The 13,227-nt window shown below is 46.4% G+C and overlaps 1 protein-coding gene across 3 annotated transcripts in view; it reads left to right on the forward strand.

Moving 5' to 3' along the window:
* The window catches only part of NCAM1 (neural cell adhesion molecule 1), a 313,585-nt gene that overhangs the window by 265,237 nt on the left and 35,121 nt on the right, over window positions 1–13,227 (forward strand). The window contains exons 9-16 of one of the 3 annotated variants that reach the window (XM_023208249.2): window positions 1,612–1,762; window positions 2,129–2,313; window positions 2,656–2,752; window positions 3,076–3,246; window positions 4,868–4,999; window positions 6,138–6,152; window positions 10,570–10,617; window positions 12,606–12,647. In XM_023208249.2, coding sequence (XP_023064017.1) covers window positions 1,612–1,762; window positions 2,129–2,313; window positions 2,656–2,752; window positions 3,076–3,246; window positions 4,868–4,999; window positions 6,138–6,152; window positions 10,570–10,617; window positions 12,606–12,647 — 841 coding nt within the window. Of the gene's footprint in view, window positions 1–1,611; window positions 1,763–2,128; window positions 2,314–2,655; window positions 2,753–3,075; window positions 3,247–4,867; window positions 5,000–6,137; window positions 6,153–9,838; window positions 9,842–10,569; window positions 10,618–12,605; window positions 12,648–13,227 lie in introns of all 3 variants that reach the window. The other 2 variants (XM_023208250.2, XM_031936706.1) reach the window with 2 other exon arrangements.

The following is a 13,227-nucleotide window of genomic DNA, read 5'->3' on the forward strand; positions in this document are numbered from 1 at the left end:
AGATACCTGCAGGGATGGCCCCATGCTCTCGAGGCCACTCGTCTAGACTCACAGGTGAAGACTTGTGTCTATGATGTATGAAAATAGCCCTGGAACGTATCAGCGCTGTCACCCCTCAAAACTCCAGTATCACCAACAAACTGGGTGTCACGAGGCTTTCTAGCGAAGTGCTCCACACCTGTTTGTTGTCATCTCTCATTAATGTGTGGCATCTCCTGGGATGCATCTTTCAGCCAACCAGTGTCCCAGATTTGTAGGTCAAAGCAGAGCAACAGAGAACTCATCCCAGGGAGGAATGGCACTCGCAGCAGTAGGCAGTCATGACTTTGCTTGGCTCTTCTGTCTTCTTGCTAGAGTTGTTTTTCAGCTTCCAGACATGAAATGCGAGGGGCTGAGATGACCAGAATAGACTAGCTCTGTCAGTGATGGTCCAAGGGACTTCTCATGGTAAATCTGCTGAGACAGCTGAACAAGGCCAGTGATGCCTTTCTTGTGAGCTTCCTACTCTGGCTGGCTGCTGTATGACATTGCAGTTCTGGGCTTCAGGGCCCCAAATCAGCATATCCAAAGAACCTGAAGCCAATGGTTCTGTCATTCTTTAAAGACTCAATGCATGGATGGCAGATGCCAGGTGCAGAATATAACCTCCTGTCCATCCCTACAGAACATCATATACTGGAGACAAGAGGGCCCAGCTTACACAGAACAAGACCCTTTCTCTAGATCACTAACTTTCCTGAGAATCTGAAGTTAGGCCACATGCGTAGACTCTTCCTGGGCCAGCAGCCATTTTACTTAGAATGTCAAGGGGAAAATCCGCTTGGAAATACTCCAGTACCCATTGCCTAAGGACCATGTACCGATTCTCTTTTTGACCAATCATTGTAATTCCAGAGATTTAGGAAGCCCATTGCTGTATCAAGGACTATAAAATGGTGGTGGCCAAGGTGTCAAGGATCCCAGACCTGCCTAGGACTCTCTGTACCGCTGTCCCTGGAGAGAGAACCCAGTTACTCTCACTTCCAGTGCAGTGGCTCCTGATCTTTGAGTTGTTTGGCTTGTTTTTACATGGGATTATTTCACTTTTAAGCATCCAGGAAAGAGGCATCTGCAGAAATAAGGATTTCTTTAATAATTTCTTATGTTGGGCACTTGGAATGTCCTGCTACGGGTACATGCACCGTGGAACTGGCAGGTGGACAGACAGAAAGGACAGGGTGGCAATGCAGTTTTCGCAGCATCTCATGAGGTAGGGCTGCTGCTGCTGCTGTAGTGTCTGCTGGCTGGAGGCTTTGCTTCCATTTTAGACATCCCAAACAAAGTCATCTTGGGGAACCTAGCCCCAAACCAATCTTGGCACTTAGATCAGGCTGCCTGACATAACTGAGTCTCATTTTCTGTTTCGGATACTCCCAAGTTTTCATGCTGCTTCCCAGAGCCTCCCCCATTAGATGGTACCTAAAGTAAGAAAGCCGTTGACACAGAGAGGAGAGAGGAAGAGAGACAGGTCACAGCCAAGCGATGGCCTAGTCTCCTAGATCCCATCCTGCCATAGCAGTCTTGCCCTCTGCTCTGCCTCAGGCTCTGACACGCTCCCTTTCCCCCCGGCAGACTCTGGATGGGCACATGGTGGTGCGCAGCCATGCCCGTGTGTCGTCGCTGACCCTGAAGAGCATCCAGTACACTGACGCCGGAGAGTACATCTGCACCGCCAGCAACACCATCGGCCAGGACTCCCAGTCCATGTACCTTGAAGTGCAATGTGAGGAATAAATGGGGAAGGACATGGGAGGGAAGGGACAAGGTAGGATCAGGATGAGAGAGGAAAACAGCAGCAAGGACCTACCTGCACCCTATGAGTTCTTCTCACGTTCCCTGCAGCTGGCTCTGGGCCATTCAGAGCTCTGTTCCCAAGCCACCCCCCACACACCATCTCCAGGCTTACAATCCTGCTGTGCCCTTGAGTCTTTGCATGCTGTGCACAGGAATTCTAAAACGGCCCTGACCTCTACTATACCAGGCACTAGCTCTGCTTTGGGGCACACCTGCCTTCCCAGTGCCAGGAGACAGGATATGGGGGCTTCATGATCATGGCAGTGATCCCAATAGTCATTGTTATTTATTGCAGATGCCCCGAAGCTACAGGGCCCTGTGGCTGTGTACACTTGGGAGGGGAACCAGGTGAACATCACCTGCGAGGTATTTGCCTATCCCAGTGCCACGATCTCATGGTTTCGGGATGGCCAGCTGCTGCCAAGCTCCAACTACAGCAATATCAAGATCTACAACACCCCCTCTGCCAGCTATCTGGAGGTGAGTCAGGATGGGGGTGGGGCAGAGCAGAGAAAGCACCGTTTGACTCTAGATGGGCTCCAAAATGCAGCTCAAGTCCTCTCTCCTACTTCTCTGGCATGGGCTAGAGAAGACACTGGGCCTCTTTTCAGTTCCCCTTCGCCCACTCTACCAGTCCCCTCCCTGAATGTGCCTCTCCCATGAGCCCCTCTGCTATTCTTTTCTCTTGTTTAAGGCTGGGCTGGAGCTAATGATTTGTACTTTACTAGTTCTGTTTTTTACTCACTTAATCCAGTAAATAAAGATCTGAGTCTGTGACCATCCCATGGAACACTTGTAACCCAAGAGCTTCTTCTTCTAAAGGTGACCCCAGACTCTGAAAATGATTTTGGAAACTACAACTGTACTGCAGTGAACCGCATTGGGCAGGAGTCCTTGGAATTCATCCTTGTTCAAGCAGGTGAGTGTCCCTTACGGCAGCTGCCACAACCCCCCACCTACCCCTGCCAGTCCAATTTGTGTACTTGAGTGATTCCAGGATGTTGGGAAGAAGAAAGGGCCAGGGTCAGCAAAGCCAGAGGGTTGGAAAGCTGGGAGTCATTGGATCTGCGCATGGGGCATGTTGGGGAAGAAGCATCTGGTGAGATGGGCCAGGAGGACAGGATACAGTGACAGGATTCGCAAGAGTGAGCAGAAATGAAAGAGATGTGCCTTGTGACTGGGATTTAATGGTCTTGGGCCAAACTGGGCTCACCTGGGTCTCCATATGTGTCCTCCCCACAGACACTCCCTCTTCACCATCCATCGACCAGGTGGAGCCGTACTCCAGCACAGCCCAGGTGCAGTTTGATGAACCAGAGGCCACAGGTGGGGTGCCCATCCTCAAATACAAAGCTGAGTGGAGAGCAGTGGGTGAAGAAGTATGGCATTCCAAGTGGTATGATGCCAAGGAAGGTGAGTTGGGGGAGTCGGTGTTTCCATTGGGATCACGAGTGCCTCGGTACTCAGATGTCCGCACTGCCATCCTGTGCGTGTTCCTAGAGAATGAGGAACTGCACCTCCAGAATTAGGTCAAAGTCACATCTGCCTGCAGAGTTGTTGCCCCTAATGCCACCTGAACCCACGCTCTGTGCTTCAGAGCCTGGTTCTCACAACCCTTCCAGGATGGGTGAAGACATCTCTACCACATTCCAGGCAGGAGCCTTGCATAGGTTCTGAGCAGCCAGATGAGTCCAGTGCATAGGTTCTAACGTGGCCAGTTGAGTCCAATCCACCCTACTCTGCACGTTGGAGTTACCTGTGCTGCAGGTTCTCTGCCGACACCCGGCCAGTCCCGCTTGGGTATCTGTACTCAGGGACTGACTGTCTTGTAATTGTGATAGTAACCAAATAAGCACAGCCAGCAGGACAAGTCTGCCCTTAAATCAGTCCTGTGCTAGCTTTCCAAGCTAAGGATTAAAAGACTGAAGATTTTTGTGAAAATTCTGAGCCTAAGTCATCTGAGGATAGTGTGTGCTTATGTTGGACTCCCCCTTTTGGGTTTAATTGGAATAACTCAGTGAAGTATGTTTTGTTTCTGTACAAATTTTTAATCCTGGTCTCATATGTGGTAATTGGAGTGGAATTGGGAGTGGGCTAGGATACCAGTATCACGGCCATTCAGAGATATAGTCCAATGCAGTTTTATTCAGAATTAGTTCTGCCAGAAAGCTTCTATCACTCCTTTAGCTTCTGGGGGGAGCCAGGGGGCCAAGAGGAACTGCTGGGTAATCAGGATTGGAGCCAGAAGAAAGCAATCACTTTACCTTCCTAACTTCCCTCTGAAATCTCATACCAATTTTGTGGCAGGTTGATCTCATGTCACTATCTGTCCACCAGATTTTTTTTTTTTAAAGATCAATTCTAGTTATTTTTATTAATATAAAATATAAATAACATACATTTTATATTCCATCATTTTTAAGTGTACAGTTCAGTGGCATTAAGTCATAACTATCACTACCATCCATCTCCACAACTTTTTATCATCCCAAACTGAAACTCTGTACCCATTAAACACTAACTCTTCGTTCGCTACCTCCCCCTAGCCCCTGGCAACCACCATTCTTTCTGTCTCTATGTAGCTGGCTATTCTAAGTACCTCATATAAGTGGACTCATATGGCATTTGTCCTTTTATGGCTAGCTTATTTTATTTCACTTAGCATAATATCTTCAAGGTTCATCCATGTTGTAGCATGTGTCAGAATTTCCTTCCTGTTTAAGGTGGAATAACATTCCATTGTATGTATATGCCACATCTCATGTATCCATTCATCAGTCAGTGATCATTGGGGTTGTGTCTGCCTTTTGGCTATTATGAATGATGCTTCTGTGAACATGGATAGCCAGTTATCTGCATCTGTTTGGTCCTGACTTTCAATTCTATGCATATGCCCAGAAATAAAATTGCTGGACCAAATGATAAATCTACAGTTAATTTTTTGAGGACCCTCCCTACTGTTTTCCAGAGTGGCTGCACTGTTTTAACAGCAGACTTTCACTCTTTTGTCATCCTTCCCATATTCTCATAACAGCCAGCATGGAGGGCATCGTCACCATTGTGGGCCTGAAGCCCGAAACAACGTACGCTGTAAGGCTGGCAGCGCTCAATGGCAAAGGGCTGGGTGAGATCAGCGCGGCCTCCGAGTTCAAGACCCAGCCAGTCCGTAAGTAAAGCCAGCTGCCCACCTTTTCCCAGCCCACCCTCTTCTCCCTGGGGGCAGCGGGGGACCCTGAGCTGGCCCATGTCATTGTTCAGACCACAGCTTTTTGTCTTTCAGATCCCTCTGCTCCTGGAGGCCCCACCTCCTAGTTCTCTGGTTCTCAGTGACAGCTAACACATAGTCCCTTCATTCTGTCTTTCTCCAAGGGGTTGGGGACACTGTCATAGTAGCCGGTCCAGCTCGTTAGAATAACAGCCACGGGGAGGGCACCAACACATTATTAAAGGAAGTAGGGAGAAAACCAGGAGTGGGTTGCCAAAGGATCTGGGAGAGTTGCTTTTTGACAGGCCACAAAAGCCCTAGGCACCTGGTGACTTGCAGGACATGGTAAAGATGGTGACAGTTCACATAATGCATTGTGAGATTGTTGATGCAGCAGAGATATTAAGTCAGAGACAAATGGAAACTGCTATAGAATATGTAAGCAGTAGCAGAAACCCAGCAAAGCCAAGGGGAAGAGGTAGCCCTGGCCTTGGCCTTTTCTGCTCCTCTCCCTCCCATAGCAAGAGCATTCCCCATGGCCTCTTTCAAGAGAATTGCTTCCCCCTCATTCAACTCAGGGATGTATCTCTAGGTTTTCCTCTGCCATTCCCTCTTTCTTTAAACTACGCCTATCCCACTGTGCCCTCCCTTCCCACCAGCAGCCAGGCTCCGGGCAAGCTCTGCTCCTATCATACCCCTCTGCAGACAGAGATACTGCCCTGGGAAGCTCCTGAGTCCACCCAGCTAAAGAAGATACCGTAGAACTAAATTCCTGAGTGTTCACAGAGTTCCCTGGGCTCTCTGACCCCTGGATTTAAAATGCACCTGGGAGAATCCTTTGCTTCCTTCTCTTTGAAGCCAGGGGCCTGCGAAGGGACCCACTACCCTTACCTCTTCCCAGAAATAGGAAAGCCTGTCTCATCTTCCTTCTACAGGAATGGCTTCTTTCTCTGGATTTGAAGTAATTTGATAATTTGAGTTTCCAGCTCCATGTGCTCTGCGGATTCTATTCATTATCTTTTACATCTTTTTTTTTTTTTTTCTTGGGTCTGTCTCTTGTCTTTTCTTTTCGTCTGTGTTCCATCCATGGGAAATGCAGATAGCCCTCCTCCACGTAAGTGCCTCTTCATACCTCATTACCTGTTTCCATAGCGTTAACATCTGCTAGTTCTAGTTCTTAATTTAGTTCTGGTCCCTTTTTTGTCCCCTAGAGGCTGAAGTAGATGATATTGTCTGGGCCCTAACCACACTGACCTTAGTCTAGTTGTGCTGTTGTTAACGTCTGTCGGTTACTCCAAGAGGCTAACACTCTTCCTGTTTTAGAGCATGCAACTTCTGTGTCTTTGGAAATTGTGCTTATTTATTAATTTTTGTATGTGATGATTACCCCACGGCAAAGATGATGTTTGCTGAGCCAAGCATGGTGGAAGTCTGCAGATGGGCCCTGAATAACACGCTATAGCCCCGCCTCACCTTCAGCCAGGATGCCGGGAAAGTGACCACAGCCCCACCAGGTCACTATTCAAAATACCTTGAAGGAAAAAAAAACCTGAAAGGATTTTCATATTTGCTTTTAGGAGATAAAGGAATTGAGCTCAGTTGCTTCCTTGCTTTTTGTCTGTCAGCTTGGTAGCTGGAGGGGAATAGGAGGATGGCCAGAGAGGCTCCTTGTAGCTGCCATAGTCAAAACATAGCATGAACTTTGGTTCTGAGCCATGGGCATGTCCCGCAGGCAGCTGTTGCAGAGTTAAGTCTCTAGTTCCAGTCAGCTCTGTTCTTTGGCATGTAGTTACTTGCAGTGTGCATCTCCTTGTTTGGCGAAGACTAACCAGCTAATGTAGGAGCTCTTCTGCCATGCATGGTAGGGAAGGGGAGATTCCTCACTGGAAGGACACCCGAATCATGGAAGCTGTACATAGAGGACACAGGGAACAAGAGTAACAGAGAGATGAACTGTGGTTTGACCCCGTCAGCCTGCAGAGATGCCCCTAAACTTCCCTTCTCCTGAGATTTGGCTCTTCCTAGGCTGAACCAGAATAACGGAGGGAGGTGTTTGTTACCCAGACAGACACCGCAGAAAAGGTATTCAGGAAGCTGTACAGTCTTTTCAGAAAAAGGCTCCCTGCTCCTGAAAGGTACCCAAGGAAGCTTCTCTTTCTAACATTATTCAGAAATATCGCAGCAACAGCAAAAACTAAGTAGCTACATATAGGCATTCTGAGATTTTGAGCAAGTGCCAAATCCCCCCTCAGCAGAGTTGGTGCGGGATGAACCAGCTCTCGAAGCCATCAGAGTTGGGGGATGGAGCCATCAGGCCGGACTGACAGGTACCTGCTCTGGGTGTGCAGCTGCTGTGCCCTAAGCAAGTTTGGGAGGAGTCACTCTGGGCATGAGAGAACCTTCCTTCTGGATCTTCCCTGATCTTTAACTCATGGTTCAACTGAGTCTCCAGGTTTCCTCTGGTCTGGATTTGATCCGTAAATGAATGCTGGCTTAGTTACATTAAAGAGAGGAAGGCTGGGATGAGGCTCCCCTCTGAGTTTCTAACCAGTGACTGGAGTTTGAGTACTGAATCAGGGTAACTGGGTCTTGTACTTCAAAGGCCACAGTGGTTTTCATGCATTGCCAGCTCAGTTCTTGCAAAGGTGAGATTTTATATATGTATAAATATATATATCAGAAGCTGTATTTTTAAGTCAATGTTAAAAATGAAATTCTTAGTGAAATTTTAACTTTAAATTAAAATTTTTAACTACAAAAAAGAGGTCTCCAGACCTTGTTGTTTATTGTCTGATAGTATCAAAATGGATAAGTAACCACGACTCCGAGAAGCCCTTTGGAAAAGGGTTTCTATTCTCTGGAGGAGTGAGAATAATCCTGAATATTATTTGCATGGCTTTTCTGTAGCAGCCTCCAAATAACCACATTCTGTAGGGGAGTTTTTGGAAGGCAGCAGTGGTTGCAGCATCATCTGTATGATAAAGGATCTCTCTGCATTTCAAGTAGGTCATGACTGCTACAACAGCAGGCATTGTTAGTGGTACAAAAAGTCAGTTTTTCTCAATCATATAATAAAGTTAAGGTCTGAAGAATCAAAAGGCAAACTTCTTTTAGATAAGTAGAACCATGGCATATTCTTAGAATTGAGCATGCCTTTTTCAAGAACTTTAGCAGGATGAGGCAGTGAACATATGGGAACATCATATTATCACCAAAGATGACTTATTATGGTCTTTCTTTGTGCCCTGATAACCTTCCCAGAGTTGCTGAAGTGAGGACTTAGCCCACAGAGTATCCTGCTACCCCTAGACCCATCCTGAAAATAGATATCATTGGGAGGATGCTGCCAGCAGTTACCACTGTTATGACAAACCCACCCTTTTGCTGCTAGGAACTGAGGAACGAGCCTTAGTAAAGACCTTCTCTGAATTCTTACTCCCATTTCTTGGAAGACACAAAGGTTGTCTGAACTTAGGTAAACAGAACCAACCGCCAGTTTAGCTTTGTGCTTGCACTGAGCCCAAGAACCAGTGGCATTGGTTTCTGATGCCAGTTTACAGCACTGCTGACACTGCACCCCTGTCCTGTAATACTGTTGGGATGCAGATGCACAGCAGGATCCCATGCCGCTGGAGTTGTGCCCTGGTTACACCCCAAGCCCTAAGGAAGAGAAGGCACAGAGTCAGCAGAGGCCAGTGTGCTGCACAGGGAGGTGTTGCTGCCGGACTCCTGGGCTGCCAGGTGTCAGGTGAGACCAGCGCATTTGGCACTGACTCATCACTTGAAGTTTGTTGAGATGTCTCAATAATGGGATTGCTTTCTTGGTTCTTTAATAGACCTCTCCGTGTTTAGAGACATGGATATGTCAAAGCAGGGATGAGCAGGGGAGCTAGTAAAAGCCACAAATTCTTGATGGACTCCTGCTTTCAAGCTGCCAGTTACTAAGCATGGCTTACCTGTTTGGAGGTTCCTTTGTGTGTAGTTCATGAATGTGCATGAAGGTCATGAGGAAACTGTGACTCCAAACAAACAAATAAAACTCTAACCTGGGAGAATGTACGTATTTCATATTATTTTTTAAGCCAAATGTCTGCATGCCATCAAGACACTCAGGAGGAAAGCTCAAAACCTCTGTTTGCCTTGCGAGGCGCTGCTTCTGTGAGATTCCTTACAACTAGCTGTGACTCTTCCCCTCCATGACTGAGCTACCCACCTTCATAATTTCATTGCCCAAACAATACATCTTCATTTGCTTCTGTACCATGAAGCGAAATAGACAATTTCTTTTTGAATATAGAGATTATGAATGAGTCTCTACTTTTTGAAGGAGGCATCTTGAGATTTTTGTTTTCACATGTTGTCCCCCAGGTGGCGCACTGCAAGTATAAGTTAAATGGATTGTCATATATGTGGTTAAAGCACGTAAAATTCCATCTCTTTGCCAGAATAATATGGATAACTATGCAAACAATTCAAGCCAAACAAAGAAAAGAGAGGGAAGGAGACCATCCAATAATGATGAGTTACTATTCTTTGTTGCTTTGATTCCAGTGACACTGTACTCATGGTTTAATGAGATGCCCTCATATGGAAGGTCAAAGAAGACAAAACCATGAGTATTAGATATTAAGGCAGTGTCGGAGATACACTGAGGTTTTTCCAAATTTTCATCTAGCTCTCGAAGGGGACTTTGTTTTGTGACTATTGATGGGACTACTTCCAAATATTTGCCAATGAAAAACCAAAGATCCATTCAGTGTCTCAGTATCTCAGATGCACAACCAACCATCCTCTACACAGAAGGTTGGCTAGAATTTCAGTCCCAGTCTCTTCAACATTTCTGTTCTCTGGAGGAGTGAGAATAATCCTGAATATTATTTGCATGGCTCTTCTGTAGCAGCCTCCAAATAACCACATTCTGTAGGGGAGTTTTTGGAAGGCAGCAGTGGTTGCAGCATCATCTGTATGATAAAGGATCATGAACTTCACCCAGTAGTACACATTAGGTAGGACAGCCATTTCTGTTTCATTCATTCAGATGTTGAAATGAGTGAGGCATATAGGTTTTGCTATAAATAAAGTCATATATGGAAATATATGCCTATATAGAAACACATATATAGATGTGTAACATGAAAAGCCAATGTCTATTTTCTCCTTCACTGGTTCACCTTAAACTGAGGTCCAAATTCCCTTTCCTCCTATACCTCTGGTCCTATGGAGACAGCTGGTCCTGCTGAACTGGGTATTTGTTTTCAGTCAAGGTTTGAGGCTTGTGCAGCTGTTCCTGGGCCAGACTTTACCTAAACTGCAGGGTTTGGCAGGTGCACAGCCTCAAGGTTTGAAGTTAGAGAGAGCCCTGCTCCTCGCTGGTGCCCTGGCCACCTGTTCAAACACAGTGTTGTTCTTCCCACTGTAACTTGCTTCAGCTCCTCATACTGACACCCCAGGGTTGTTGCTTCCATTTTTTTCATTCAGTATCTGTGTACCTCAATGATCTTTTTTCCCCACCTTCATTTTTCTTTCTTCAGCGGCATCTGCTAGCTCGTCTACCCCTGTTCCATTGTCTCCACCAGATAGTGAGTATCATTTTCTTCATCCATCTCTCTGCAGGTCGCTTTCCACCAGCCACAGTTTGTTCTGCCTAATGTTATCTCCTTCACCAGGTGATAATTCAACTCAGTTGGCGGAAAGCAGCGTCGGGTTTTAGAGAAGCAGATGAGAAGAGAAACAGGCATAGGGCTTCTCAGATCCATGAGGGGCAGCCTTCCCTGAAGGAGAGGCGAGGGAAAAGCATTGCTCTGGATAGAAACCCCTGCAGGCAGGATCCCCAAGGCAGCTTCCCTGGGGCCACCCCTGTCCTCAGGATTCTGAGTGGGCTGGATCAAAACTCGTATTTGGAGATTGACCAAGGGAATTGACCAAGAAAAATGTCTCCTCTGCAGGGTCATAGAAAATGTGTTGGAGTGTTTTGTTTTTACCCTTCATTTTAATTGGCACAGTTGGATACAGACATTGAAATTAGATAGGGAGGCCTGTAGCATTCACTTTATCCATAAATGCATACTTTTCTTGTAAATATTTGTGGGAAAATAAACAGTGTCTGGCAGATGTGCCTGGCAGTAGGCGCTTAGGCAAATCGTTTAACCCTTCGCAAGTGAGCCTTGTTTATCTCCTCTGTAAAATAGGATGAGTAGTCACCCACGTCCTGCCACCCTAAAGAAAATCACAAACATTTTAATGTTTATCAAGCTCTGCTTTACCCACCTGGGATCATTACCACTGAGCCAGCAGTAACGTCAACGGGTCGCTCTCAGGTTTCGTCTTCCTGGTTAAGCCTTGCTCATTTCCGATCTAATTGATGTTGCTATCCTGTCCTTTTGTTCTTCTGAATGCGCAGGAGTAGAAAGGGCTCCAGGCCTGCCACTGTTTGGAGTTTTGAACCTAGCTTTCCAGGGAGGAATAGCAAAGTAAGACCACAGCTCAGTAAGACACAAGATGCAATGCCAGCATCTGCCCAGAGTGGCAGACAGCAGCAAATGGGCAGGCAGGGTGGTGCCGCCTGGCTGGCTTTATTCTCCTCGATATATCAGAAGCCCCTGCAGTTTGGGCTCAGACTCAGGAGGTGACTCAAGCCTCAAGCTCAGAAGCCCTCTGTCACCATCTATTGACTCATAAGCATGCCCACCACCTCATGGAGTGCTTTTCCAGGCACTGTCCTGTAGCAGACAGAGTTCAGGCTTTGGAAGTAGACAGACCTGGGTTCAAATCACAGCTCCACTACTTCCGCCTGAAGCTCCATGATGTAGGATAAGTCGCTAAACCTCCCCAAGTCTCAGATTTCTTACCTCTAAGGTGAAGAATGGATTCCACTTACCTTTTAAGTGTTTGCGAAAATTAAAGATTAAGAGTGAAGAACACAAAACATACTCTCAGAATTTAGCAACTGGAATTAATAGTCAGAATAAATGAGAGTTATGTTATCTCTTGCTGCATGAGAGTCATTTGTCAGCAGAATCTCTGATCATCTCTCTTAAATAAGTATATTAAGGTATTTTTAATATGTATATTAAGGCCCAGCATGGTGTCTCAGGCCTGTAATCCCAGCACTTTGAGAGGGCCAGGTGGGTGGATTGCTTGAGGCCAGGAGTTCAAGACCAGTCGGGGCAACATGGTGAAACCTTGTCTCTACTAAAAATATAAAAATTAGCCAGGCATGGTGGCATGCACCTGTAATCCCAATTACTTGGGAGGCTGTGGCAGGAGAATCGCTTGAACCTGGGAGATGGAGGTTGTAGTGAGATGAGATCGCACCATTGCACTCCAACCTGGGTGGCAGAGCAAGACTCCATCTCAAAATAATAAATAGATAAATAAATAAATATGTATATTAATATTGATAATTCAGAGAGTGAGAGAATACCTCCTTCACCATCTTTATAATGATGCCTACATACATATAATATATGCACACCCATGTATATATACATATATAGCTATGAGTTTAATTTATCTCCATTCTCTCCTTCACCTTTCTGTGCCTTTTCTGTCTGTCATGTTTCCATAGCAACCTGGCCTCTTCCTGCCCTTGCAACCACAGAACCAGCTAGTGAGTACAGGGCTGAGCTGCTCTCAGCCAGACCTCTGATCGCTTGTTGTAGAGCCGACTTCTAGGTTACAGCGCTGCCTGTTGTTTTCCCTTTTATTAAAAGCAACAGTTGTGAATGCATGAAGGCTCCTAGCCTGGTGTGGTTTCCTAAGCATGCCGTCTGCTTGGCCAAGAGAGCAAACCAAGCATCAGCAAAAGAACGGGGGTGATTATTGGAAGAATACTCCGTGCATGAGGAGGCCTTTCCAAATCGACTCTCTAGTTAAAAACAGACAAGGATTAGGGAAACGCTGAGGACACAAAAGAACAGCATCTCCTTCCCGGCTTTCGCTTTACTGTCCCTCCTTCTGAAATACACACGCTCGTGTGCGTGTTAATTTAGCAGTAGAAAAAAGACTGAGAACCAGGGAAGGAATAGGAGAAAATGGCAGCTTGGGGAAAGGGAGAGGGTGATGCCGAGAAGGAAGGAGCCGCTGCTTCCTGACAGCATGCCTGGCTTTGTCTCCCTGTATGCAGAGCACAGGGAAAGGAGAGAGCTCCTTCCTGCTGTCTCCTTTCAGGCTCCTGCCTCAGTGCTAGA

This window comes from Piliocolobus tephrosceles, chromosome 13 (assembly GCF_002776525.5).
Source record: "Piliocolobus tephrosceles isolate RC106 chromosome 13, ASM277652v3, whole genome shotgun sequence".
In the NCBI taxonomy this organism is placed as follows: Eukaryota; Metazoa; Chordata; class Mammalia; order Primates; family Cercopithecidae; genus Piliocolobus; species Piliocolobus tephrosceles.